This window comes from Lonchura striata, chromosome 3, assembly GCF_050655825.1.
Source record: "Lonchura striata isolate lonStrDom1 chromosome 3, ASM5065582v1, whole genome shotgun sequence".
In the NCBI taxonomy this organism is placed as follows: Eukaryota; Metazoa; Chordata; class Aves; order Passeriformes; family Estrildidae; genus Lonchura; species Lonchura striata.
Window position 1 is genome coordinate 69,359,317 of NC_140705.1, and position 24,935 is coordinate 69,384,251.

The window sequence follows — 24,935 nt, forward strand, 5'->3', positions numbered from 1 at the left end:
GTCAGGGAACAGACCTACAGCTGAATGAAACCATCCTGGTGTGGGGGCTGTTTACAGTATCCTGTGTGACACATCTGTTGGTCTCCCAAGAGCCGGGACCAATCTCAGCAATTTAGAGAATACTGAAGCCTCCTGCTCTCAGATGCACACACTCCATCCAGAGTCTCTTGGGATTTGCAGCCTATCTGACAACTTTTCTCCCACAGCTTTCACATACAGCTCCTGAACAGAGATGCAATATGGACAACTGGTATCATAAGAGAATATTTTTCTGTGAAAAAACAGACACCTAATTATGTCACTTTTAATAAAGAGGCAGATACATAACATATTGCTAGTGAGCAGTTCTACACCTTAGAAAGAGACGTGTTCCTCTTGCTAAACTTCAGGTTAATTTCCAGCAGAACAGGGAGATAGCTCCAAACAGAAACTTTTTTTTTTTCCTACTGGAAAGGCCAGAAAGCAGGGGGAAATGCCTCCATTTTCAAGAGTACTGGATCTACTAAAATGGATTGAAGGTAACCACCATACCCAGATTGCAGAGAATGGACATTTTCTTTGGGAATTGTCCAGCTCTCCTCTGGATCTGCAGCCTGTGCAGAGGAAGCCAAAAATACTCTGTCCTGGCCAAATATGACAGAGGCTAGCCAACATCTGGTAGTCTGTTGTGCCATGTTTAGGGCAACCAGCAATGAAAAGCGGGAACACACTGCTCTTTCCACCATCCATAGGGAGAACAGAGATTTGTCTCCCAAACCCAAATTTTGTTTGGGCTGCTACTCAGACATCTAGTCAAGGGGGTGAGTTGAAAGCAATGAAGTACTTTAATAGGGAAAATATCCTATGCAGTGGGAACACATCTGTTTGTTTGCAATCCATCCTCAAATGGACTCCCTTCAGTTACCATCACAGCATTGCCACCAAATGGCAAAGTCAAATTAGCACTTAAAATGCCTGAAATGTTATTAATGCCAATACATAGCATCTCTGTTCTTGAATGGAGAAACCATCTCACAGAAAACCCAGCTCAAGCTGCTTCCATCATCTGATACCATAAGCAGTGGTATCACTAATGTGACTAACAGCAGTGAAAGCAATCAGGTACGGATGAAACATGTGAAAGCCAAAGCCTCCCAAGACTGATGAAATAAAGACCACACAGAACTACCTGCAGGACAAGGTATTTTTATCAGATTATTTCTGTTGGACACACCAGCTTCTGGGATGCAAATGATTTTATTGAACACGTAAGTTCTTGTTTCATGTAATATAGCATTTGTAAATAAGTATTTCCCTGAAATCTCAACTATGTTAAGCTACTGTGCACAGAAGACACAGATAACTGAATTATGCACTCTGCAGACCTGACTGAGAGGGCACACATCAAAGCAAAGGAGCATTGGCTGTGGGAACAGACGTGATACCCCAGAAATACATTGCTGAAGAGCTCAAGCAGAATGCAGTCATCTGTGCTCACAAGTGAACAATACACCAACTCCAACATGAAGGCTGCTTCCAGGTATACAAACAAGGCAGTACAGTACCCTGGCATGAAAGAGCAGCCTCTTCAAACAGAGGAAAATAGTCTTGCCCCCAGAATAAGTGAAGAGAAAACAAACAAACAAACAAACAAACAAACAAAAACCCCCAGCCCACTACATTAGCTATAAAATGACACATATTAAGAATGTACGTGTAAAGGTTTAATGTTGTGATCTCAAATGTGACTAAAGCTACAAAACTGAAGAGCCCATTTGGGACTTGGGTATTTTGGCAGAGGATAATGTCACCATAGCCAGAGGTGAATGAGAAGCACAGGAGGCACAGAGGGAGGATAAACCTGCAGAATGGAAAGGCTGAGCTGCAGGTAGTAGGCAGCTGCAGTCTGTGTGTGAGGCAGAGGGGAGGCAGGGAGCAGCAGAGTCCCAGTCCCTAGAGGAGCAAAACCCTGGGCAGTTGGCCTTCTGTGCCTGCTGCAGAGTGCAGGAGGAGTGACATTTCTGGTGGTCCTGGCAGTGCACCTTACAAGTACATCATTTTAGGGAACTGTACTGAGGGCAGGAATAAGCAACCACTATTCATTCTGAAGACCACAAAAGACAGTGTGTCTACAGCAACCTTTTCAAGCTTGAGCACTTGAGCACCTGGCCACCAAGTCTGCAAAAGGCATCCAAAAAAATAAGCCCACTTAGCATCACTCATCAAGAGATAGATGCCCTCTCCCCTGTGCTCCTCAAAAAACAATGGGATGTCCACTGATCAAAAAAGGGTCTAAACAGTTTTATTTTCTACCTGCTGTAATAAAGTAAGCCTGGCTGTTTTAAAACTATTTGGGGAATGTATTTTTATGGGTCTTCTGCTAAGGCCAAGAAATGCTCGGGGTGCTTGTGGGATTTAGGTGCCAAAATGATGAGTAGGAAAGGTGTGTCATGCTGTCACTGATGACAGAGCTACCACCTGTCATCCAGTGCTTCTGCACTAGCACTTCTAAAAAGGGGTTCCCTGTTGCTGGTATTTCTGTCCTCACATATCTGAGGCCCATTCTGACTACTGAAAATGTCACCAAAATTGCAGTAACACGGGTGGGTTTTTTAAATATAATAGTTGATCCTTTACATAGAAAATTTGGGGTGCCTTTGGTCTGGATCATCTCTCAGGTGTTTAATGTCTATCTTGATACGACATAAGCCAGATGTAGACATTAGAGAGAGAGAGAGAGAGAGAATAGTTAATGAATGAACCAGATAAAACAAGACGTCAGCCTCCAATTGTACATTTCTTAGGATTAGAGCAGACATATTGCTGGATTCCAGGTCTTCACTGGCACTCATGACAGAAAGCTGCTGCAGATAGGGAGCTCTGCAGGTTCTTGTCACTCAGAGTGCAAAAATGGTCTGAAAAGCATAATATCTTTTTCTTCTCGTTATGGCTTTGGGTAATGCAGATATGATCTTCAGCAGCACAGCAGCACCTGAATAATAAATCAAAATGCAGCCAAAATAAAAACTCCACGCACAAAAAAAAAAAAAAAAAAAAAAAAGAAAAAAAAAAAGAAATACAATACATTGCCTCTGCAACACAAAATAAAGGCAGCCAGCAGCGTTTTCATTGGCTAAGTGATTTTTTAATGTCATTGATGTCAATTGGCTTTAAAACAAAGCCTCAGCTCCACAGTGAAAAAGAATACATTTGCCATGCTGCTCAAAATCATGAGATTTTTGGACACAAATTGCATAGCCGAAACAATTGTGGTCCTATTTTTGTTTTAAACACTTAGATAGCATTATGAAAAATAAGTCAGTAACTTCCTTTAAGGACTAATGGCTATAACGAGCACAACGCTGAGCTTTCCTTTAGCACTGTGGTCTCCTTCCACCATCTGTCGGGCTTGCTTTGCTATTGCAGGAGTTAAAAGACAGGTTCTTTTCTAAGAACAAGAGTATTTATTTTAACCTTCCCCCTATCCTTCATCTCTCATGTTTATTTTGTCACTTACGAGGCCCTGAATTAAGCAGTATTGCTAATCCTTAATGAAATGTATCTACCAGATTTATGGCCAGATTAGCTTTTTTTTTTTTTTTTTTAATAAAGGAAATGTTTGCTCTGATATTGTAAAGACTAAAAAAAGTCCTGCAAACATTTTGAGTTAATTTTATTTCTAAAGTGAAAGAGCATTTTGCTGATAAATGTAGGTTATTTCCTGAACCTAACAGACTCTGCTTTAATTCTGTATTACAGATCTTAACAGGATGAACAGGAATTTGGCTTGGACTTCATACCATAAGCAATGACTAACCAAGTAGCTCCTACAACAAGTTATTTATTAACAGTGATTCAAGAATTAGAATCCACACAAACGTTTCTTTTTTTAAGAGTCCAGAATGAATCTGCCTCAGTATCATTTAGGTGGAGAAAGAATTTCTATAATATAAACTGGGTTCATTTACATAGCATTATCAAGAGATGAGAAATGCAGTATTCCCCTTCCACACACAAACATACACACACCTCCGTGTTATTTTTAGACTTGTTTTTCTTAGTTGCAGCACATTTTAGAATGCCTTACAGTCTAGAATATGCAACTAGCAAGCATTTATACATTTACAGTCAAAAACTATATGCCTTTTTGGGTATGTGAGAGGATCTCATGTGAAAGATAAAGAAGGAATACACATTTTGGCTAAATCTAGAACAAGTATTATGATAGTTTGTCTGAGAACTTCCTTGCAGAGCTAACCAAAAGCTGTGAGCTTGTGTGAGGAAAACTTTGCGCTATGATCTGAAAACACCATTTTTTAAAAGCACAGATGGTCAGAGATCCCTAGAGTGGGCTTACAAATGTAACTCCAATATCAGCATTCTTTATAAAACCAGCTTCCCATGAAAAATATTGTGAAACTTCCGAAGAAATGGCTTTGCTCAGCATTGACATATATTCAGTCATTTCAGTGAAAACTAGAAGAGGGTCTAGGCTAAGGCCAAATGCTTCTGGAATTTTTTTTTTTTTTCCTGAAGAAAGCAAAGTTTTTACAATATAGTGTTATGCCTCTACAGTGGAAGGTTTCAGAATTATGCAAAATGATTAAAAAAAAGGACTAATTAAATGCAGTGACAGGAGGCGGAGGTCAAAGAAAACATCTCAATGTCGACATCCTTGAAGATGGAGAATTATTTTGGATGCCTTCATTTTTGGGCAGCTACTAGAGGAGAGCCACACTTTTAGAAAATGTTTCAGCTTCTGGATACTGGGTTCCATTGAGTATTTATTTTCGCCCTAAAACTTGACAACTAGTTGTTGTGGTCTTGAAGTTGTGTGATTATTGTGGTACATTCTCCTGAGTGTAAAAATGTGATAATAAATACCTCAGCAGTATGCTTTGAGGCTTCATACATTATTGTCTATAAAATGCTTCAAATAGACTTTAACAGAAGACCTCATAAATGTGTAAAAGACTACTATTATAATTTTTTTACAAGATTGAGATTTAAGGGGTGAAGGAAAAAAATGTTGTGGCAATATGACAATTCTTTTTACTGTTCATGTATGGGCAGCAGGAAAAGAACCCAAAGTAAACCTGCAAGACCCATATTAATTAATTAATTAATTAATAATTGTAAAATATTTTAAGTAACATCGACTGTCTCTATAATGAAATTGTAAAAGTGAGATATTTCTAAAAATTAGCTGATCTGGAGGTTTTTCCTTCAATTCCAGTATCTTTAAAGTACATTACAGAAACAGAAGAGATTGTAACCTTTTGTCAAACCTTTTGCAGCATCAAACCAGAGCCCTCTTTTGACTTTGAAGATATCTTGCAATCAATTAGGAAGGCCCTAAATGAGGCTGGGATGAGTCAGGAGTTTTGCAGAATAATTGGCAGGTTTCCACTTACAGAGAATCACTGGGAATATGAGAAAACAGGGAGGATTAACCATCCCCATTAAAGACAACAGCATTAGGAGCTATTTTGAAAACACTAGAGCTTCTTCTTGCCTAATGCTTCCAAAACTGCTGTTCTCAGCTAAACTGAACTGATTCGTTCTGTGGCTTTATTTTTAGCATGGGAAACTCAAAATAAACTTGGAAGAAGTTCTTTGAAGTGAGATGCACAAGTCAAAATGTGAAAATTACATTTTAGCACAACAGATTCGTGCTTTTTTTCCTTGTGAGGTTAGTTAAACTAGTGTAGTCTAAAGTACCAGGGAAGATGAAGGAGAATATTTTAAAGCTGTTTTCCTTTGCTCCCTGTTGATGTGAAAGACTGTGAGAGATGGAAGGCAGCAGTGGTGTGGGTCTTTCATAATCTGAATTCCCACTGAGGAAATAACCTTGGTCTCAACCAGTGCCTGATGAATTCCTCAACTGATCTGAAAACCAAAGATAACTTCTTTGTACCTAGCAGGCTATCTCTACACTTCCAGAAGGGACAAATTAACTTTAGCTCATCTGTGAAAAGCTAATCAGCTAATCATCAGTGCTCTATTTTCTGAAGCCATGGAGCTACAAAGCTCTTCATATTGTGCATTCTGAAAGGACGCTGACATGCAAACCTTCAAATTTGCAAAGGAAAAATACATAGGAGCTGGAGATAAAGTGAAAGCTTCCTCCCTGCCTCTGTCCTCTCTTTCTTCATCCTTTCCTCCCTTCCTCACTGCTAAAAAACAAACAAACAAACAAACAAACAAACAAGTGGAATTTTGCTGTATCCCCAAGGAAGTAAGCTAGAACCAAATTGGTCCTTGTGGTGTGCTTTTGTTATGTTTGGGGGGTTTTCAATCCCCCTTCCTGTAGTATTATTCCCAGTAATAACACCAGGACTTTAAAAAAGACTAAAGACTCCCACAGTTGTCACTGGTAAATTTTCATGCAGAAACTACAGCGTATTTTCCCCACTGTAGTAGATCCTCTTATCTGGTTCATTATCAGTAGAATCCCCTGTACACTAAAATCTAGGGAGAGCAAAATACTCAGGCATGTGCTTAGAGAAAAGCTCTTACTGACATGGTTTGCTAGATGAAGACCTATAGACAAAAACTGTTATGGAGAAACTGCGATACCATATGGACATTCTCTCGATTGTCACACTGCTTCCAGATCTACATATGCTTTTCAGGCTGAAAGCTGGAGAATGTAGTACATACATTTCAACAGCCCTTTTGCTTCCCTGTAAAACCAGTGGTGAAATCTATTTAGCTTTTAACACCCAGCTCTGAGTCCTAGTGAAGAAGACAGGTCAAAAATTAATGGTGCAGCCTAAGCTGAAGCCAAAATTCTAAGTGTTTGTTTTTTTAAAAAAAGGAAAGCAAACAAAGACAATAAGTGGGATGGGTGACTGTTATTGGGAAGCATTTTAATTCCAGTCTGTACAGCAAATGCTCTTTAGCTACATGAAGCAGATAAAAAATGTCTGCAGATTTCAGTAGTACCCTGTAAAGCAGGTTTGCAAAATAAAGACAGATGGCAAAGGATTATATTTAATTCTTTTTCCTAATTCATCTTTTCCTGACCATTCCACTGCACTCAGTCTAACTGGAGAGATTTACCAGCTTAACTTTCCCTCTGTAGCTTACAGTGACAAACCACATTGTAGATTTGTAACTTCTCATCATTAGGAATGTTTAATTGGACACAACTGCTTTTCATCAACTGCTTCTGAACAGAGGATGTTTACAGCACTACAACAGTTGAACCCTAGCTTTATTTTTAAAGTAAACATTCTAAAAAGCCCAGAAATATTGTAGTGATTCTGGTGAATGTAGCTGTCCTGCTCAGTCAAAGAAGAATTTCACGCTGGAATCTCTTCCACAGATGTGCACAACACAACACTAATAGCAGTGTCCTTAAGATACCTTGCTGTTTCTTCCCTGTGCTGGTTTTTCCCCATGCAGATAAAGAGAGGAAGCCACATAGCAGAGCCTGGATAACGCTGGAAGCGCGCAGCCAATGATTTATTGCGAGAGGGTCCCTGCTGCACTCACAGCTCCTCCCTGCCTGCCTGATCCTGCTCTTTCTTCTTCTCCACTCCATTACTTAGTGCTGCTTTTTAAAATTCCCACTGTTTTTTAATTTCTTGGTTTTCAAACGCCTGGCTTGAGAAACACTGGCCCTGAGGATCCCAGGTGCTGGCAAACAATAACAGCTCCTTATGGAGTCACTGGGGAGCTGATGGTATTCAGCACCTTCCTAAGTGTAGTTTACAGTATCTTCAGAGAAATGAGGAAGAGTATATTCAGTATATGACTGATCTATGCTGCCCTCTCTGCTCATCCTAATTGCTCTTTTACATAGACTTTCTGGTTTTCTGTGCATTTATCATTCATCTCTTAGAGTTTCTGAATTTCTCCAGTGGGAAAAAAGTCCAAGAAATGGCAGTTACTTTTCTTCCTGTACCGTTCCTTTTAGTTTCTTTCCTCTCCTTTTCTTTATTACCACTTGCTTTCTTTTCGCCAGAGAAAAACCTGAAAGGCACATGTCAGTGACAACAGCACCATCTTCTGTTCTGCAGAGATCATGAAGGCTTCACTCTTGTGTCTTTGAGTGCTTCAGACATGAGTCTGATTGAAAAATTTGGAGCTACAGCTGGATCTGTACTAACTCTTCACGAGTTCCAATGTCTGAACAACTCTGAATGTATGTGGGGCAGTATGTGTGTATGAAAGGCAACTAAGAGTTCTCACAGCACTTCCTTCTGTGAGACACCTTTATATTTGCCTTTTACCCCTCTCCTCACAAAAGTTCAGTTGCAAACATTAGGGTCCTTCCCTCAGCTTGACACATTGATGGTTTCTGTGTTTGTTCATTCATTTATTTATCAAAATTAGTGTTATCCTTATTCTCTACCAACAGTACTGTACTTACTAATTGTCACCAGGGAAAATATGCAGCACAAATAGATGATAAGATGCACACAGAGAAGGGATCAGCTTATCAGTCCACACAGAAGGCCATAGATCACAGAAGGGCATAGAACATGTGCTGCCTCAAATTTGTGTCACTGTGACAACAAAGGGTTGTTTGGGGTATAATAGAGGAAAATGAGGTGGGACTTAGCACAAGATAAACATTAAGTCTTACTTGAAAGACTAATATATGGACAACTCAGACTAGCAGGATGGGTAGGTCAGTGTGAAGTCAGTGTCTTGTATTTGATGATAGGATGAGGAAGGATAGACTAATGGGTCTGGAAATGGAAAAGAAACAGCATGTGTTCGATGTAGCACAGAAGAGGGAAGCAGCAGAGGGACATAAAGGGAGAGGTGGCAAGGTCAAAACAGCAGGTTAAGAAACAGATCTTCACAACAGCAAGATCTAATTAGGGTAAGATCGCTTTTGTTAAGCCAGGAAAGGGGATGTTGATGTGATACAACAACAGATCAGACAGTCATTTTTAAGCATGTGAGTAGATAGGAATGTGCCTGTTTTGGAAAAATTCTGCAGATAGACTTTGCAATATAAAGGGTTTATTCATCTTTCATAAAGAAGTTTGAGGATAGAAATGTGGAGCTAGTAACTCAACAGGTAGCTTGTGAGCAATCATAGTTGATATACTGTAATAACAGCAGGCAGGATAGTCAGATTGGGATATACCAATCAGACTGGGATGCCACAGAGGACAAACTTCAGACTTCACAGCTTCAGGTTGTGGGTAGTAAGTTCAGAAATTAAAGGGAGGAGGGAGAGAAGGTGATGGCTGAAGGGACTAGCTGGAGAGACAAGCTGAATCTCATTTTAAAATGATGAGGATTAATATATGTTTGCATTGTGATGTGAAAGAGCTGGAAGAATCATTTGTGAGGATGGGGAGGCAAATGAAACCAGCACTGGAGGATGAGGAGATAACAGCACAACCACCTTGTGGAAATTGTTGTGACCAGCTTTCCTGCTGCATATCAATTATTTCCTCTTTCAGTTAGAACACTTCTGCCTCTCTCTCTCTTAGCAAGAGGGTTCAAGGACTTCAGGGCAAACGGACAACAATTAGGCAATTTTCTTCTTTCCCTTTCTCACCTACTGTAAATTTCTTTTTCCTTTTCCCCTGGCAGAGAGGGGAAGTGATCTTTCAGAGTGAGAGTCATATAAAAGCTATGTGTGCTGCTGGTTTTTTTTTTGCAGAACAGCACTGAGGAAATCTAGAAGAGAACATGAATAAATGTAACCATAATAACTGGTAAGGTTTATTGCATGGAGCACATCTGGGCTTTTAATGTCATTATTGTGTGGGAGAGATGCGGTGGGAAATTGTCTGCATAACTTTCAGAAATTTGCCATTTCCTTCTCCTGCATGCAGTGGGAGAGGGAAGAAAAGGCTGTGTTACATACCTGGTCCCCCTGGAGACCTTACACTTTGCAAACACACTCCCACAGACTCCTGTAAGGAAAAAAAGTCATGGTGCAGTGTTAGCTGAGCCTTCCTCATATATGTACTGTGCAGAATTACCTGTAAATGTCAGGTGGTAGCATGGGACTTTCATGAGAACAAATGGATGTTGTGTGATCTAAAACCATCATTGAAACTAAATTTTGTAAAGACATGGACTTGACCTGGGTTCTAATAATCCGTGGTGCCTCAGCACCTTAGCAGGGGCTTTATGGCAACAACACAACACATTCTTCCAAAACTGCAAGTGGGGATTTCCAAGACTTGTAATTTTCTGTAATTTCTACTGTGGTTTTGTCCACAATCCTATTCTAAGCTAACCAACCACTACAATGATAATCCAGAAACTTTTCCTGGTACAGAATTGATTGTTTGTGTGATCACAGGGGAAAGCAATTACATAAGAACATTTATCCAAAAGAATATGCAGATAACTAAAGGCACTGTTTTTTTAACTACAAGTCTGAGGAAGGAACCTCAGTCCTCTCGTATTGCTAAACTGGTGTAGAATTATGGGTCCTGGTGAAAACCAATAAACTACTACTGTAAAGCCTTTAAATTATAAAATCAACCCAAATTTGGTCAACTTGTTATCATGTGCTGGAAACCCACACCATCAGCAAGGGTACTGTTAAAAAGTTCAGATAAAAATCAACAATAATATGTTTCTTGTCATTGTTTTGCCTCTCGTTGGCTCAGGAATAGTATTAAATGACACAGAGATGCCCTGGTTAAGAAAGCAGAGTGTGAAGTAAGCTCTACATCTGGAGTTACAAGGAGCTGAGAAGTATTTTGTGGCCTATAGATAGAAGTGGCCCATGAAAGGGACATGTTCAGACTGCCCATTTAATTCAGGGCTGTCTGCAATTGTATGGGACTGCTTTTGATGTTTCAGGCAATTCCTCTTAGTCTTACATTTTTAAGACAGACTAATCTGATTTAGGGAGAACATCTGTCATGACAGAAATAAAGAAAGCACCTACAAGATGTCCTCTCAAAAAAAAAAAAAAAATCTAATTTCAGCCTTTGATCGAGGCCATGTGCTGAGTTTGGAGGGGACCTGGAGAGGTCAGGGAATGCAGGATACCTTATAAATAGGAGTGCAGAGTACATAAGAGATTGGCAGGTGTGGGATATTCTGAGTGCTGAGGCTGGCACAGCAAACCTAGGCTGAAAGGGCTTTGGGAATCTAGAGGTGCCTGCAGCTGTCAGGCTGGGGGCCAGAGAGCAGGGCTGGCTGAGGAAGAAGGCAGGAAGTGGTTAGGATAAGCTTGGAAAGTGGTGAAAACAGAACAGGACATGGTCTTGGGTGATGCAGGGGTTGGAACGTAGAATTGGAAAGCACAAATTTAGGGCGCTTAACAACTATGGTATGAGGGCGTGAATGGTGTGGTTCTTGATACCTGAAAATTACAAAATGCTGCTGAATATTACAAAATGATTGCTCATTTTCTCTCTCTTAACTCCATATCCACCTTTCTGGCTTGTTTTTGTTTGTTTTGTTGTCATAATGTTCCACTCAGAAGCTCCCCAAGCCTGACCTCCCTTTTTGTCTGATATGACAATCTACAGAGGAACAATTCAAATTTAAATGCTGTTGTTTAAATTGGTGTAATAAGACTTTAGATTTGGCATCCCACTGTGATAAAACTAAAGGCAGAGAAGAATCCAGACACTAATGAAGAAATAGCACAACATGTAGTATATTTGATTCTGTTTTGATTACTAGCTGTTGTGCAGCCCATTAACTCTTCTTTTAGTTACAGATGCCAGGAAGGGAAGAGTAAACCTATAGTAGAAAGGGATCCCCTGCTTAGCACTGTTTCAAGCCTGGTAAAAGAAACTCCCACAATTCATCAAACTGTATGATAAAAATGCAAATGAAAAAATTACGAAAGAGCAAATAGAAAAACAAAATATTTTATGGCATGTAAGAGATTTAAACTGTAAGCATCCTAGTTACTAAAGTACATTGTAACAATTCCTCCCATGAAACATGTTTCTGTGTCTGTGAAACAACGTACTAAGTTTTAGTTTATATTTGAGTAAAATGTATATTTTGAACTGTTTTATTGAGATTTTACTAGATTCTGTAATTTATGTGCACACCCAGAGAGGTAAGGCACATGGAAACCATGTTAGCTAGAGGGTTTAAAAGAATTAATTTCCACCTTCTTTTTCCAGAATATATTGCATATAGAGTCACAGTACAGGCTCAATTCTAATAAGAAAATTCAGTACGCTCTCAAAGATAAAAAAAAAAAAACAAACTCTAAAAGAGTTTGGAGAAAATGAATAGCCAGGAAATGGAGAGACTACTCATGTGATTTGGAGAGGAGTCTCACTTGGAAAACTTGCAGTAAGCCTTTCTTATTCATTAGACTAAGCAGCTACATCTTGGCCAAAGTAATGCCAGCACTCATTAGAAAGCACCTTGTGCTGTGCCAGGAATTTGCTATCCATTGTTTTCACAGGAGCAGAAGGTTCCAGGTATGCCTTTTCCTATGACCACATCTTCGAGGAGAATAGTTCGCTGCCACTTTTGACGTGCAGATCTCTAAGTTTATTTTTCATGGGAATTGTAATCTCCCGTGGTGAATTTACACTTACTGGAAATCAGCTTGATTTTCTGAGTTAGGTTTCGGCTGCACTGGTACACTGAACTGCACAGGAGTTGTTCTCTGGCCTCAGTGCTGGTGACCTGGTGACCTAACAAGCCAACAGTATTGAGCCAGCATCCAGGAGCGCCTCTGACCTGAGGCAGACACAAGGCACTCAGGCAAACCTCTGGTACGCTCTGATGAGAACAGTGAACTGTTCAGCAACTTATTTTGGCACAAATGGTTAGAACAAATATGACAGGCAGGAAAACCGGGCATTTTGTGTATTACTGCTCCCTGATCTTGCGTTGCAACGCGCATGAAGAGTAGAGAGGGTTTTTATGGCACACAAGGATGGAACCTCACCCCCTCAAGCGAGAGGCTCGCACCTGGGATATCTCCATTACGCCTCCCGTGCTGCGCCAGGTTGTGCTTAGCAGCCGGCGCGGCTGGGAACACGCACGCAGGCGGGTTATGACCTAAAAATGGAGAATATTTGAAAGGCACACACACAGAGCCGAACCGGGCAATCGCTCGGCGTTTTCGCCTCCCGCCGCCCCTCGTGGGCCCCGCCCGCCCCCGCCTGCGCAGCCGCCGCTCCTCCTCCGCTCCGCCCCCGGCTGCCCCCGCGCGATGGAGGTGGTGCTGGCGGACGCGCTGCTGGCCCGCTGCGGGGACCGCGCCGCGCTGCTGCGGGCGCTCGGCGCGCCGCTCTCCGCCGAGCGGGCGGAGGCGCTGCGCCTGCTGCTGCAGCGGCTGGCGGCGGGCGGGCCGGCGGCGGCGGGCGAGGCGGAGGCGCTGCGGCGGGCGGCCTGGGAGGTGGCGCTGGAGCGGTGCCGGCCGCTGCTGCGGGGCGGGGAGGGCGCGGCGGGGAGCGGGGAGCGGGCGCGGGCGCTGCGGGCGGCGCGGGGCGCGCTGCGGCACTGCGTGCAGCTCTGCGGGGCGCCGCTGGCAGCGCGCCTCGCCCGCGACGCGCTGGCCGAGCTGGCGGCGGGCGGCGGGGCGGGCGCGGAGGAGGCGGCGGTGGAGGCGCTGGTGGCGGCGGCGCCGCGGCTGGAGGAGCCGGAGCTGCTGTCGCGGTGCGCGGCGGCGGCGCTGGCGCTGGTGCGGGAGGAGGGCGAGGGCGAGGCGGCGGCGGCGCTGGTGGCCGGGCGGCTGCTGCCGGCGCTGGGCGCGAACGGCGCGGCGCTGCCGCGCGTCTGGGAGGGGCTGCTGGGCGCGGGCGGGGCGCCGCGGGCCGGGCGGGCGCTGCTGGCGCTCAGCGCCCTGGCGGACGCGCTGCTGCCGCGGGGCGCGGCGGGCCCGGGGCTGGACGCGCGGCTGTGCCCGCGGTTCTGGCGGCTGGTGCAGGAGGGCCTGACGGAGCGGGACGCGCTGTGCCGCAAGCGGGCCCGCTACCTGCTGAAGCGAGCGCTGGACCTGAGCGGCGGCCAGCGCGCCGAGCTGCGCTGCCCGCCGGACGGCGGACACGGTACGGCCGGGCGGGCGGCGGGATGGGCGGCACGGCGTGCGGGGCAGCGAGAAACGCGTGTCCCTGTCTGCTTGCCTTTAGAGTCGAGTCTGTTTTGGTGGTCTGCTGAGAAGAACGAGCAACTCCTGCACTTCTGGGAAACTTACATTTTGGTAATGGAAACTTTGGAAGGAAACCAGGTAGGAGCGCTGTAAAATCTGTGCCCATCCTGGATAGATTGCTGCCTCGCTTGTGGCATGTGTCAGTATTTGTGTAGGGCAGAACATTTCCAATTTTGACGATTGAGGATATCTAAGTGAGCATGAACTGGAATACTTTTGTTTCGGCTTTTAAATACTACTCTACAGGATGTGTCATTCACTGGGAGTAAATTCAGAGCTCTTTGTCATCAGAATACCTCTGGTTAATGCAGTGACAAAAACCTGGAGTGCAGGTAATTGCAAGACCAGGGAAACCAGCTTAGTCAAAAATCCGGTGATGGCACTTGGTAGCCTCTCTTTGGCAGAGGAGACTCTGTCTGTATGGTAAAGTACTTTTGATTAAAACCCTTTTGTGAGTCGAGTCCAGTGTACTCAGCAGAAAGATTCCTGTTGACTTGAGGCTTCCATAAATGCATGCTGTTGTGGTGTTAAGTACTAGTGGTGTGCCCACCTCCCTGTAGTTATTTTACACTATTTGTACATGATTGTCCTGTAACTGAGGTACTCTTTAATTTAAGTGTTTCATTTTAGATGTGCTGTTTTAATTCTGAGGAATAGAATGGTTATTAATAAGTATTTTTCTTAAAATACAGTAGCGTTGAAGTATCAGGTTTTTTCCAGTGCTAAACTGTGACTGAGTGTTGCTTTGCAGGTTTAATTAAATATACTTATATTGTCAATTGCTATATTAATGCTATTGATAGTGCATTCTAGTCTGAATAACTGAAAGCTCCTGGGTTTGAGATATAAACTATTTATATCTGATTTACATTTCAGATCCATGTCATAAAGCCAGTATTACCAAAACTAAACAGTTTATATGAGCTTGCCATATCAGGGGATAAAGGTAAGGTGGAACTTTTTCCTACTTAATCTCATAAATATTAGTCAGTTAAGTTACACTTTTCTGTTTTCTTTTTCTGTTTCAGTAGCATCTTTCAGTAATGTTTTGTTTCTCAAGTTAAGTGTTTTCTGGGAGGCTTTTCCAGTTTTTGTGGGTTTGCTTTATACACAGGTTGTTTGGCAAACATGAATAGGCAGTGGCCACTCTGCTTCGAGAAAAAAATCCTAGCATATATTTATTGCTTACTATAGTGTCTTGAAATACTATTTTTCTGTCAGCAAATCTAAATAAATGGTCATGTCCCACTGTATTTTGCTTGACTTAAGATAATGTGAAAATAAAGCCAGAAGTTTTTGTTGTTGTAGGAGACAATTCACCTGCACTACTTTATAAAAGGGAAAAAAAAACCCAAATTAATTTGTTAGAAGTGGGGAGAGGATAAATGAGTGCTGAGACAGTGTATAGGGCATATGAGCACATGTAATTAGGTAGTGCAAGATGTTAGAGATCTGTAAGGTGGAAATTAATGCAAAACTTTTGTGGGTAAATACATTGGTATAAATAAAGTTAAAGGAAGGAGGATGTGGCACTTTTCAGTAATTTTAATTTGTCACTAATAAAGTAGAGGGTAACTTTGGAAAACTGTGATAATTTTAAAATTAGATTTAGCAGGGTGTTTTTATAAAACTAATAGCTATGGTCGCCTTTTTGAAATGTGAATAGACTGTAACATTGTCCAGGATGTTAGTATGTTATGTGTTAATGTGTCACTGTCATTTCTGTGTCAGTTTAGAAGAATTTATCTTTTGTAAACAGAGTGTTGGCTGTTTCACCCATCGTGGCATGTGTGCATTTATAGACGAATGTTTGAGAGTGAGAATAAAACATTGACAAAGGAAGGAATTCTTCATTTTCTGGAGCTTTATGAAACAAAGCATCTTCCAAATTCTCCTGGTTTCTCAGAGGTAAGGGTGTTACTCTTAGTTGCCACAAGAAACAAATATTCTTATGTGTAACAGATCTTAACACTAATTGCTCCAGTAGTTGGAATTTGATAAATTCTGTCTCTGTATTATAATCAGTGTATCACTGTATCCATAAAACCCCCACACTTTAAAATACTCTCTATGTGGGAAGAAATATTAAAGCTTAAAGTTTGTTTTTTGTTACTGTCACATGTGTATTCACTGTCCAACCAGCCTACATTTTATTAAGGGATGATCTACATTATACCATTTAAACTTTATAGGAGTATTCCCCTCAGAGGTTAACATTCCTGATTTATACAAATTAAGTCAGCCTCTTGATGAGTGACTTGAAATAGTCAGCCTTTCTATGCAGCCTATATCTTTTTAGCTTTGTTGGCTCTTTGTCATTCTTCTATTTCATGTTTAAATCTATTTTCTCTCTCTGTTTCCCAAAAGGATTTCTTACTTGCCTACATCTTTTGCAGTACTCTGTGAAATGTATTTTGTGGAAAAATCTTCTTTCTCGTTTATTGTCCTGGTCCTCCTTCTCTTTATGTTTTTCCTCTTTCTGCTTTTACTATTTACCACTAACAAAAGTATTCTCTGATTTCTGGCTCTGTCCTATGAAGTCTGGTGAAATAAGTCTAGTTAGCTTCAATGTAACAGCACCTTGGAAGTGTACGTTTCACCATTGTTCTTGCTTTTTTTTCAGTTTGTTATTGGGCCGCTAATGGATGCCCTCTCAGAAAGTTCCCTCTACAGCAGGTAAATCACTGGTTTAATTAATCAGTTATTTATTTAATTTTTTGATTGCTGCAAATGTGTTCTAATAATGCTGGCATAAGTATGTTGGTAAAATCTTAGCTAAAGGAAAGCACATTAATAAAAAATGGTGCTGCTAAACTGACTGACAGAGAGCGTTTTTGAGGAAAGATGAAACAAGACTTGATTGTTGCAATTTTCAATGCTCCTTGATCGAAATGATGGTCACAATCTTGATCTGGTAGGGGAAGCCTATGAAACAAAGAGTTCAATGGATTAATATGTTCGTTTTTGGGGGGATAAAACTGACTGTCACTGGTGATTGTATCCATAATCACCTAATCCAAACTGTGTAGTCAAAATAAATGGTTTTATCTAAATATGGCAGGACAAATTGGGAGCTCTGCAGGCTCTTGCATCAGTTAAGCATTTCTCTTCTCAGTCAGGAGTATCTTTCCATGGACATATACGGATGGGAATTCAGAAGGTGAAGCAAATGCCAAGTGTTTCAGTATGGTAGAGCTGTGTTGAATCAATACTCCATAATCTTAGTCTTCTCTCTTAGCTCGGTATTTCTGGTGAAACATGTTGGCACGTGTAGAGGAGGGTGCATGTTTGAGTATAGCAAGAATATACAAGATTGCTGCAGTTAATATCAAGCTGAGAGAAAGCTGTAGAATCTCTTGACTGATGCTCATCCATAACAGCCAGGATCCTGAGACTTCTCATGAGGCATAGATTCTCTCTTGGTCTCGTAGAATGTCACTGAATGACATTTGTTGTTTAGAGGCAATGCTAAACATTTGAAATCTGTTAGATTTTAGATTAAATCTGTTACATCTAATCCTGAAGCTGTTAACATGCCAGTTGCGTAACTAATGTTTTAAAACCCAACAGGACACCAGGTCAATCAATAGGAGCCTGTCCTCCTTTGGGAATGAGGTTACAGAAGTTTTTGGCTACTTATCTCACTCTTCTCCCAGAAGAAGAAAAAGGTATGTTTCAGTTTCACCTTTATCTTTTTTTTTAAATAAGAAAACCAAGTAAAAACTATGGAGCTGTATTCGGTATGTCATGTGAGTGTTCCTTGAGAGAAAAAAGGAGTAGTTGTCCTGACAGTGGAGTTGCCAGAGAAAAGGTCTTTGGGGCCTTTAAGGTGTCTTGCAGTACTAAGCTGCAGAATTGTTCTAGGGGGAAAGTGAGGCAGATTTACTTTTTATTAATGGAAAAATAAAAACCCAAACAAGCTCCTAAGATCTGAAGTGAACAGTACTTGGAGATTCTTTTTTCTTTATCTGCCAGACTTTTTTAGTCATGACTTGTGTTGTGACAGTTCCAAAAGGGCCAGTCCAAAGGCTGAAACAGAGTAAGGATTCTTTCATTGTGAGGTTGGGAGGAGGAAGATTTCTGAGATTGTTCCAAATTTTGATGCTAGTGTACACTAAAATGAAGGTGACCAGAGGTTAATACCTGCTCTAATTGGGTCAAATAAGGGTAGACTCAGCTCTCTGCAGCACCCTGTGTGTACAGGTATATGCTGGTATATATTTGTAATGCCATAGATGTCCTTTTTCTCTGCCCTGTCCCAGGCATGTATTTTATCACTAAATGAGGGTCTGTGGTGAGGAATCCTGAAACGGGTATCCTGCTTCCAGAAACTGTGGATGTGATGGCTCATTAAGAATTGCTCTTCCCATTCCAGTATCCATTTAACTGGTTGAATAACTATAGTCAGCCATATCACAAACTCAATAGCAACTTTAAAAAGGCATTATTTAGTACTCAAAATAATTGAGTTAAAATTCCATTCCTGAACATGGTGATTAGTGCAGATGACCAAAGTCAAAATTAGGTTTATTTATGTTTATCTCTAAATCATATAAACTTACTGACAGACTTCTTTGGAATGTAATTTTTTTCACAGAAATAATGAGGAAACTTTTCTATTGTCTTTTATTTAATTGTCAGAAATCATATTAGCACTCTTCTGCTGGAGTTCATGTTATTTAAAAGTGTTGGAGAGCACAAAATCACTCAGGGTTGTTTTGTTTACTTTTATTTTAAGGTAGCTTCCTGTTAAAATTTATTCAGAAGATGACAAGTAGGCATTGGTGTGCTGTTCCTATTTTGTTTCTTTCTATGGCTTTGGCATCTATCCCTGCATGTAAAGTACTTGGTGCTGAAGGACTTCATGCTTTAAGGTAAAATATATACTGCATCGTGTTTGCACAGCCTTCTTCCAAAGGAATGTGTTGACAGTCTGGAGAGCCAGAATTTGCTTCATGTTTGTTACTTCTGAAGGGATGGTTGTGCATAAAAATATAAGATTCTGTCTCCTTTATGTCTAATTTGCAGAGGAAAGCAATTCAAGAACCAGTGTATTTATGTCTCTGGGTGAAGTTAAAAAATGAGTTTTTGCATTTTAGATCTTCATAATTTCTGCTTTTTTAGAATAATTTTCCCCTGGTCTTCCACAATTCCCATTTGATACATATTACACTTCCTTTTCTTCTAGTTACATTACAACCTGGTTTAATAGCATTTGAGGCTATATCAGGAGACAGCCCACAATGCTGGAAACTGAAGGATTTCTAAATGAAAGACTAGGTAGAAGATCTTGGCTTCACTATGGACCTTAATCACACTGATAGATTTCCTAAGTGTCTGCTTTCACTTCTTAGAGCCACTAAAAAAGAGTTGTCATTCCAGTTTTGCATTCAAATATGAGCATTTAAATAAAATCTTACTGGTGGTTGAAGGAATATTGAATAGAAGCAGTTTACAAAGCAGAAAAAAAAGTTGTTGGACACACCTTGCTGATAAAAGGTCACTGAAAGTTTCTGTCAGTTTTGTGCTTGAGTGAGATTTTGATGGTAAACATTGTAACTTGTTACAGATAGAAATGCTAATGTTAAATTACCAGTCTGAACTGATGTGGTCATGGGGATTGTTCCTTTAGTTTTTGTTTTGTTCTTTCTACTCCCCCTTTCTGTTTTTTCAGGTTTGTGCTCATCCAAGTTTTATTATCAGTTTTTGAAAATTCATGTAATTTTGTAATCTTGTAATTCATGTAATCTTGGTTCTGGATTATTTGTGGCCTGATCAGGCAGTAGTTGTGCTATACTTAATAGAATATGTCCATTATGTGCAGTCGGATATATTTTAAATGGTTAATAATTAGGAAACACGTGAAAACATTTACATTTTAAGCATGTGATTTATACATTTATACATACAGTGTGTATTTTTCCTCTTTGCAGAGATGTCCTCCAGTGTACTATGATTACACATCAGATTTTGTTGCGTGGAGCTGCTCAGTGCTATCTTCTTCAGACAACTATGCACTTGACAGATGTGGTCAGTTTGGGGCTTTGAGGTTTATGCTTTTTGTTCTTTTTCCTTGATGTAATAGAAACACAGTGACACTTCTACAGAGCCAACAGTATTCAAAAATCGCTAAATACAGTATTTATACTGATTTTGCTGGATTTGCAGTTTTTTTTTAGCGATTATTCAAATTCTGCTATATAAGTATGGTATCCTTCTGTTACCTTTGGTGTTCCAAAATAATTTTTTAAATTAGTTTTTATTACTTGATGTTTTATTGTAGGGTTTTCATGTGGTAGTTATCATAACAGGATATTATTCCATATGCACTATATAAACTCAGGTTTTAACAGATAGAAACTAAATAGGCTTTTCTGTAGTTCCTAATAATAAAAGTATTTGTGATACCAGAATGATAAAATGACCATTGTTATTGAAATAGCAGGATTATAGTTATTCAAAGTATTCGTGTTTTGTTTGTTTTATAGCTAGCTTTGTAAATAAGTAGTTTTCCATGTTGTGTGTTATGGCTATGAACCTGTCTGAATTTCTCTTTAGAAATGCAGAAATAGTACTTATGATTGACTCTTAATCATTTACTTACATTAATTTAAAAGGTGTCACCAGTGAATAGCACTATTCTTACAGTCATTCATTTATTTGCAGATAAACTTTAATGCTTGGGAAAATTAAGTTTTGTTCCTTGGTACTGATAAGTTGGTCCCAAGGAGGCAGAAATGAGTCTGAATCACAAAAAGGAAAAAGTAAATTTCTTCTACTGAAACTTGCCAGATAAAGGCAAACTTCTTGAGTTGTCATGTAGGTATTATTTGCTGTGTGTTATGTTGGCATCTATTGTATCTTGTTTAATTTCTTCAGGAGAAAGTGTCCTTCCCAGAAGTTTCAAGCTTTCTTCTGTCCCTTAGACCAGAGGAGTCCCTAAGGAGAGATACTTTGTTATGGACAGAGGTGAGAACTGAAGCCAGTTTTGTGTTCATCAAATCCATTGCTGGTAGAAATAATAATATCACTGGCAGGATAATCTCAAAGGGAAAATGTGCATACCACATAGAGTGAGACTGTAAATCGTAAATTTTCACAGGATACATATTTTATGTCCTTGCAAGATGGAAAATTCTGTGAATAGAAGTTCAAAGATGAAATGATTTTTTATGTAGTATATACTAGAGCTGGCTGATCATGTTGCCATAACTTTTTGTACAGCCATATAATGATAAAGGGATTTTTTGCATAGTGTCTTCTTGTCATGTATACTGTACATTTCATCTTGTTCCATTCATTTTTGGTGTACAGGTTAAAAAAAAAAAAAAGCTGGTCTCAGTAGATAAGACTTGATTGGAAGAAACCCTTTTGACATAAGGGAATTTTTACCAATCTTGCTTAATTTTAAGAGTTGTTTTTCTTCTATAGGTACCACTGATTTTTTGGGTGTGCTCTGAGCTACCCTCTGGAAGGACATTTTTCTGTGTGTTAGTTAGAGGGGAATGGTCTGCTAAGGCTTGAGGTAACTCTGGTGAGCACCTCTGGCAGTGTGTGTGCTGATGTGAGAGTTTGTGTTTAACAATGCTCTGGTGTGCTGCTGTTAAATCAGTGATGTCAGCTGCCAGATGTGCTCAAGGAGTAACATACTGTTCTTAATTCAGCTTTGCAGTTGGTTGCAAGAGAATGACAGGTGCTTCAGGAAGTCTGTAACCTCTGATTTTGGACATCAGGAGACACCATCATTATGTGAATATGTGCACAGTCTTGTGGGAGAGTACCTTAAGACACCTGCATCTGAAAGTAAGTTAAATGTGTATTAATAAAAACCACTATTTTTAAGATAATTCAAAAAAAAAACAACAATCACTTGGATTTTAGAAAAAGTTTGGTTTTTTTATATATTGTGCCTGTTCAATTTCTACCCTGCCTGTGTATTCACAGTTCTTAAGTTTGAACTTTTAACTTATGGAGGAAAGCTGGAATTAAAAAGATAAAGTCCTGCAGTATTAGTTGAACATTAAGTCTTAATATTCAGTTTTAATGCTGTCCTGAGGCCTGTCCATTAGCTTTATTTTGTCACTCTTTTGATGGTGTCTGAAAATGCTGGAATGCAGGGGGAGAGGAAAGCACAAGGGAATATGAACCCATACAGATTCTGTCACCTTTCCCAGTAGAGCTTTGTAAAATGACCAGGTATTTTTATAGAGGGAAAAGAGCCTTCCTTGTTCACTGCCACATTTTTAGTTATTTACAAGGTCAGCTTATTGTCTTCTTTCAGACACGTTGAAAAGAATGGCAAATTGATTTTTAAAAATACTTCAACTTCTGTGTGGCATTCACAGTCATAGTTAATTGTATATAGTTTATATTGTCAAAAAGTCAAAACTGAATACTTTTTAAGTATTATATGTAGAGGAGATAAGAAAGCTAGATCAGAATTTGCTGATCATAAATAGCTTCAGAAAATTCCTGCAGACCAGGAAACTTCACTGGATTGCCTTATTGTTAGAGATGTAGTAAGCAAATTCTCTCCGGTGATGCTCTGAGGTAATTTTGCTAAAAATTTTGGCAGATCTTCTCTCCTTCCAGACATGTTTGCTTATTTCTTAGTCTATATTACCTGAAATTCCATGGCAAGCATCTGCATTTCACTTGTAAAAAGTGATGTTTGTAATTCTGGTTTTATATGAAACGTAACTAATAAGCAGCTCTTCAGAGGAAAAACAAAAACCACCATTTCCAGCTGCTTGAACTGGACCTCCCAAGTGTGTTTTGTTTTCTAAATTCCCAAAGCCAGACACATACTAATTAAAAAAACCCCTGAAACCAACTTACATACTGCTATTTAAGAATCATTTTGTAAGTATAATGATGCAGTTCTGTATAAAAGATCGATAAAAAGAGAAACTGATTTTTTTTTATAATCTCTTTACAGAGTAGTTCTGGTTTTTTATGTGGTTAGTTCTGTGGTCAAAATTACCACTGATGTTTCAGATGAAGCATAGTGGAATTATAGTCTTCATCAAATTAATTTGAATATGCTAATGTATTTTTTAAAGCAATGGGAAGGTCTGCTGTGAACTGCTACATAATATATGTTACTACATAACATATTGCCTAAAATTTATTTGAGCATAAAGGCCAATAGACTTAGAGTTCAATTTATATCTAGCTAAAGAATGCCAAAAATTCATAGTAATACTTAAGTTAGCATTAATTGGTTTTGGACTATTAATTTATTAAAATAAATGACAAACCCAGAAGTTTTAGAAAGTAATTCAAAGGTATTTTCTAGTTACTGTGGAAACCTTAAAATATCTTTAATCAGGAGAAAATTGCTTTATGCCTGACTGGTTTGAAGCTAAGCTTGTCTCAACAATGATTCTGTTGGCTGCTGACGTGGAGCAGATGAAGAATAAATACAGGTAAGTATGAAATACTTTATTTTACATTTCTGTCTTTTTCAATCCCCTCACACCTGAAGGATCCAGTGAAGCCTGATGAAGCTGAGAAGCTGCCTCTTTTCCCTGTAGATCAGCCTGATCATTCCTTAGGCCTTGTCCAGCTGTTGCTGCAGACATACTGGGTAACATTCTAAAGATACTTAAGTGTCTTGGAAACATGTCCTATTTATTTCCATAAGTAACTTCAGCACTTAAGGCAGATACTCAGAAGAAGACTTTCTTTTTAATTTTTGTTTTTGTGTAGTGGAAAAAGCAACATAGAGTGGACTGAACTAGAGGCTTTCTTGAACCCTCTTCTGGATGTCTTGATGAAACTTGGCAGTAATGCTTACATACCAACACTGAAAACAGATAAAAGCCTTCAGCTTCTCTTGAAGTTATTGCAGACCCGTTCGTTAAAATGTTCCAATACGCAAGATGGTTAGTGACATCTTCAGTCTACTGTGTCTTCTGTTCATTACAGTCTTAACTGCAGCTAAGCTACTTAACTGTTTCATGCCTATAGTGTCAAACTAATACTAGCCTGGAAGTGGTAATTGTAAAAGTTGGCAATCTGGCTTGTCTATTATAAAACTTGAGCTATGGGTCCAATCTTACAGGTGTCCTAAGGAATGGGAATTGAGAATGTGGAAGACTTCTGAGAAAGTAATTGTTGTCCATTAGGATTAGAGTATCAGTTACAATTTGAAGAGTCTGACTGTATTGCAAATATTTATAGACAAATGAATGGATTCCGTGAATCATTTAGACGCTTCAGAAAAAAGTTACTATAGAAGCCCAGTCTAACCTGCTCAGATGCCACAGGTTCAGCCAGAGTCTTCCCAGAGTCCATAAAGTGATCCTGCTGGACATAATTTTTTTCTGAGTTGACTGGTGGGCTAAGAGGTGCTTTCTGAAATACAAGCTTAATGATCTGTCTGTCTGGGATGTTGCCCCCCACAGATGGTATACTAACTTGTAGACCTTTCAGGAGAGTTTGAACAAAAACTATGGAGTCCTTACTGCTTCATTTGAGAGAACTTGGTCAGTTTGTAACCAGAATATGCCTAAATGTTTTTCCTGAGAGCAAATGAAAAATTGCAGTGTTATCTTCATTGAATTTAGATGCTAAATGAGAATAGGAGGGATCTTGGTGTTTGGTTTCTGCTCCCCCAGATTATTTTGGGATTTTTTTTCAGGGTGTTCATAACGTGGAATAGAAGAGTAGTTTGGATGGGGGAGGCTCCATATCTAGGCTCTACTTGTAACAAAAATAGTTTCAGGTTATATGCCCAGGTTTCATATACATGTCTTAAGTGCAGCCCCAAAATAAATACCCACCCTCATTTTATCAAGCACTGTATACATTCAACCCCCTGCCCCCTTAAATTTTAGCTGTTTGTGTGAAATACTGAGCAGTAGTTATGCAGGCTGTTAAA

The 24,935-nt window shown here is 40.0% G+C and overlaps 1 protein-coding gene across 1 annotated transcript in view; it reads left to right on the forward strand.

The window, feature by feature from the left end:
• Positions 1-13,096: 13,096 nt before the first annotated feature.
• Positions 13,097-24,935, forward strand: part of TARBP1 (tRNA guanosine 2 -O-methyltransferase TARBP1) — a 31,563-nt gene continuing 19,724 nt past the window's right edge. Inside the window, exons 1-12 of the mRNA XM_031504329.3 lie at positions 13,097-13,949; positions 14,031-14,128; positions 14,927-14,996; positions 15,810-15,958; positions 16,674-16,726; positions 17,621-17,718; positions 18,789-18,924; positions 19,984-20,080; positions 20,930-21,019; positions 21,715-21,853; positions 23,382-23,478; positions 23,762-23,937. Of these exons, the coding sequence (XP_031360189.3) occupies positions 13,112-13,949; positions 14,031-14,128; positions 14,927-14,996; positions 15,810-15,958; positions 16,674-16,726; positions 17,621-17,718; positions 18,789-18,924; positions 19,984-20,080; positions 20,930-21,019; positions 21,715-21,853; positions 23,382-23,478; positions 23,762-23,937 (2,041 nt within the window). The 5' untranslated portion in view covers positions 13,097-13,111. The remainder of the gene's footprint in view (positions 13,950-14,030; positions 14,129-14,926; positions 14,997-15,809; positions 15,959-16,673; positions 16,727-17,620; positions 17,719-18,788; positions 18,925-19,983; positions 20,081-20,929; positions 21,020-21,714; positions 21,854-23,381; positions 23,479-23,761; positions 23,938-24,935) is intronic.